The sequence below is a fragment of the Geospiza fortis genome, unplaced genomic scaffold, assembly GCF_000277835.1.
Source record: "Geospiza fortis unplaced genomic scaffold, GeoFor_1.0 scaffold719, whole genome shotgun sequence".
NCBI classification, from domain to species: Eukaryota; Metazoa; Chordata; class Aves; order Passeriformes; family Thraupidae; genus Geospiza; species Geospiza fortis.
Window position 1 is genome coordinate 40,603 of NW_005054451.1, and position 4,861 is coordinate 45,463.

General features: G+C 37.7%; 1 protein-coding gene across 1 annotated transcript in view; it reads right to left on the reverse strand.

The window, feature by feature from the left end:
• The window catches only part of WDR11 (WD repeat domain 11), a 35,675-nt gene that overhangs the window by 9,218 nt on the left and 21,596 nt on the right, over positions 1 to 4,861 (reverse strand). The window contains 3 exon segments of the mRNA XM_014309787.2: positions 1 to 58; positions 2,582 to 2,753; positions 4,380 to 4,494. The exon segment at positions 1 to 58 is cut by the window's left edge and continues 1 nt beyond it. Coding sequence (XP_014165262.1) covers positions 1 to 58; positions 2,582 to 2,753; positions 4,380 to 4,494 — 345 coding nt within the window.

The following is a 4,861-nucleotide window of genomic DNA, read 5'->3' on the forward strand; positions in this document are numbered from 1 at the left end:
AATGCTTTTAAAGCTAATGAAGCCCTTGGAACAAGCACGTAGGGACACCAGACAGGTTCTGAAACAAAAGGAAAAGATTCATTGTCCAGAGAGTCATGTGCAATAATGCTGTGTTCATTGATCAGAAAATGTACCTTCAGAAAAAATACCACAGAAAATGTATCACAGAAAATGCATAGAAAATGGGCACCATAAAATGCACCACAGAATGTATACATCCAAAAATGTACTTCCAGAAAATATACCACAGAAAATATATCACAGAAAATGCACCACAGAAAATATTCCACCAGAAAATGTATCACAGAAAATGTACCATAGAAAATGGGCACCAAAAAATGTATCATAGAACATGTACCACAGAAAATGGGCACCAGAAAATGTATCACAGAAAATATCCCACAGAAAATGGGCACCAGAAAATGTATCACAGAAAATGGGCATCAGAAAATGCACCACAGAATGTATATATCCAAAAATGTACTTCCAGAAAACGTGTAACAGAAAATGTACATCAGAAAATGTCCCAGCTTGTTTGCAAGCACCAGGAAAATCATACATAAAAGTCTTTTCACACACCCAGCACAGACTGCTAGACATAAAAGCTTATCACTACACTCAACAAAAACACTTCATAGAGGGTACAGGGTTATCAACCATGGTCAAATGAGAATTTCAGGATATTCCACAGTGTATTTAGCCACAGACTCCTGGAATGCATTTTACTGGCTTTGGCAGAGCTGTGTACAATGATTATTGCCACATGGTACAAAGCAAGTAAAGCTATACCAAATATATCATAAAGCATGTTTAGTTTTGCTTTGTCCCCCTAATTCCTACAGTACAATACAAGGATTAAACCCCATCATCTGGAAAGGATGGTGGGGAGTTTAATAAGATACAAATGATACATTAGTGCTGTCACACAAGTGTACAAGTCAGTGAGTCTGTATCCAGTACAAGGTGTGATGACAGGCAGCAAATGCTACCCAGTGACTGAGCAGTAAAACAAGTACCAAAAGCAGCTCCATCATTAAACATTCACAGCTCCCTGTACTTGGTGTGCACTGAGTGATGTAGGACTCTTGTAAATGTGATTTGGTAATTAAAACATTACCACAGAAGGACAGCTCAATCACAGGCAGCCTTACAGCTGGCACAGCTTCATTTCAGTGTGCTTGGCTTTACAACATTCATCTTTAGAACTTCATATTGCAGAAAAGTCCTTTGGTAGCAAAAATGGCTGTGATAAATTACATGTTTCCTCAAACAAACCCACACCACAGCTCCCCACATCACAGTTTATTGCATATGTCTTAGAATCTACTAATTTTAAGGAAATGACTTAAGGAAATTTAAAGAGTAAAGGTAGGATTGACTCAAAAGGCAACAACAAGAACAGTTATTTGGAACAGCAGTAATAATAAATACAAAAAAATGTAGTTTAGTTAACTAGTTAAATATTTAAACTCCCTTCTTAGACATACGGCTAAAAAGGCAAACAGCACTAATATTGCTATTTTAAATGTCAGTTTGAAGAGCAATGAATCAGTCTACAGGCACCTCAAAAAAAAATCAGAAAATACATTTTTACCCATCAACAAATGTTTCTAAATCATGTAATGAGTATCACTGATGCAGGTATTGATACCTAATTGATGTGTCAATGCTTTTAAAGGCAATTTGCTAGATATCTGTACAAAAAGCTCTTATTTTCTTCATTTGTATTTAAATTAAGATATTAAAAAGTATGTACTATTTGGGAGATTAAACTTGTATTAAAAAACTCCTGCATATTATTGGTTTTTTTGGGTTTGGATTGAAGGCACTTGAGACAGTAGCTCATGTTGGGACTCAAGTGTTTTTTATTTCTTACCAGTAAAACAGTCTCACTACTCTAATTAAAAGCTCACTACGGCAGCTTTAAATTAGAAGGCACAAAATGACCAACAATCTCTTGCTACTAGGTCTTTTAACACTAAACTATCCAATTAAGAACTGACACCTAGATTATTTTTCTTTTAACCCAATAACTTATCCCACAGAGCTGCAATGCAGACTTTTCTGCCCAATTACAAAATGCCACCCAAACCCAAGAAGAAGAAGGAAGAAGAATCATGAAGAAGAAACCCAGGACGACACCCTGTGCCCTCCATCTTGCTTCCATCCATAACATACTAAAAATCCCCAAACCTCAATTTCTCACCAGGGGATACACCTACACTGCTCTCTATAATCTATTTCACACTTTTGTGGATTCTAGGAATTGAATCCTAGAAGTCTAGGGAAGTCTAGAATTCTAAGAACCTTTCTCCATGAATGAGGGTCAAAGTCAGTGCTCCCCTGGGAATCAGGACACCCCAGAGCAGACAGAGAAATATTCCTGGTGCCCTGGGTTTCCACACATATGACCTAAGCATTAAAAAATTACCTACTTTTCATGTATCCATGAAAAGCAGTGGAAAGGCACCAACATCTCCACGTGTGACAAGCCCCTGTTCTAACAGAAGTGCTGAGCTCCACTTTCCAAAGAGGAGGGCAGAAGTGCCAAGCAGTGGACAGCAAGGAAGACATGGCATACCTATTAAATCCTGCTCATCCATCCTGAAACACGAGGGCTTCATGGACAAGTCCAGCACTCGGATGCATCCATCATCTGATGCCAGCACCACTTTGTCTGACGTGCACCAGTCCACGTCCAGGATCCGGAAATTCACATTTCTGCCACTCCTTAAACTGCTCACCATTTGTACCTGCAAAAGTTCAGATATTTTTTATTTTTAGCAGCCTCTCCATTGCCCAGTGTGAGGCTGTGTCACATACCCAGGAGGCACAGCACAAAATTCACCATCAAAGGTGAAGTTAGGCATAAATCATTTCAATAATGGAGAGTAGGGAATTTAGAAACCTTGGAGTAGGTCACATGGTTGCCCTGGAACAATACTATTTCCCAATTTAGGGCTGAGAAAAAATCCTCTTGAGCACAGTGTATGTCACAGACACATTTTATGAAAAATCCTTTTGCTAGGATTTTTAATCCTGGGAAGCTGAGAGGCCTCAGAAACAAAATGTAAACAATGATTATCTGCTGCTGTGGAATGCAACAGGTGCATCTGTGATTGGTCTATGTGGTTATTTCTAATTAATGGCCAATCACAGTCCAGCTGGCTCAGATTCTCTGGTCAGTCACAAGATTTTATTAACATTCCATTTTTTTCTATTCCTTTCAAGTCTTCTGATAAAATCCTTTCTTCTATTCTTTTAGTATAGTTTTAATATATCATCTTCTTTTAATATAATATGTACCACAAAATAATAAATCAGCCTTCTGAAACATGAAGTCAAGATTCTCATCTCTTCCCTCGTCCTGGGACTCCTGTGAACACCACCACAAGTGTGCAGCTACCTTTTTGTTATCTTTTTAACAGGACAGGATTAGATGTATAATAGAACTGAGACTATAAAGTATTACTACAGATATTCTGAAAGACTTTTGACTGAAAATGTGAATTTAATTTTAAATGCTATCATGTAGGAAACTCCTTTATCCTAGAAAAAAAGAGGGAGCAGCTAGAGTATCTTGTGGCATCCAAACTATTCGAATGTGCTTCAAGGAGAGACTCACTGGGCAATATCCTACTCAACTTATGTAATTCCCAGTAATTGTTCATATCTGCTGTCCATTCTTCTCATCAGTGGAGTTTCATATTGCACTAATTAAGTGTCTGAGTTTGGAGCTGGTGCTCATTACAAAGGAAACAGGAAAAAAACTAAAATTCCTCTTTCATACCCTGATACCCTGAACTCATTCCAGGGGCTAAGTTAAAACAGTACAATTGTATTTCCTTCCCCACGGTACCATAATCCTCTGAGAGACCTAAAAGCAAACCCCAGAAGGTTTGTGAACATAACTACAGAATTTTTGAGTAAGAAGAGAAACTAGAGAGTGTTAATGAACAGGTGTCTGTTTTCCTGGTATTCCCTAACAAATTAAATCTATTGACCATACACAGAAAACCTGCAGTGAAAGCAATCTCCTGTCCACAGATTAAAGTCTCAAACTGGGGACTCCCACTTAAATTTTCAAGGTATTGAAAAATACTTAGATTTTCAAGGTCTGCCTCAAAACCATTACAAGAGGATGACAAAGAGAATCTCAGACATTGTCAGCTTTAAGAGTGGAAGACAATTCTCATTGATGGCAGCTCAAAGATAATTTATAGGGAATAAAATCTTCTGAAAAAGCCATATTGACTTTATCATGCAACTGCCAGCAAGAAATCCTGACTCAGAAAAACTTAATCCCTCACTCATCCTGATTTTCAGAGATGAGATGTGGGCTTTGAAGAGAAGTGTCAATCAAATCCATAGCCACTTACCTCTTTTGAATCCCAAATTTCTACCCCATCGTTGTACATTGCAAGGAGTTTTTGGTTTCCTTTCCCTGGGGCAAACCGTATTTTTTTCACCCAGCTCCGGTGAGTAGGAATCCCCCTAAGCAAAGACAAGATTAGGATCCATCATTCTGTACCCAACATTGTAGGAAATGGAATCCTTTCCAGGAACTTTGCAGATCCTGGTATTGCACAGACTGAGGAGAATAATCTCTCTAGAGATGCACAAACAAATGGATGTCCAGATTATGAATTTATTAAACTAAAATGATGAAATGCTTGGAATAAACACTACAATACATAATGTTTAACCAGAAGCCATTGCAGATTTAATGTAAAAAAGATCTCTAGCTCGTTTTAAAACCTTGATTAAATGTTAATTCTTCTGAAAACACAGAGATTAAATGTAGGGAACTGTGACACAGTAGACATTTTCTGAATTTTTATTCCAAAATACTTGCATTTTT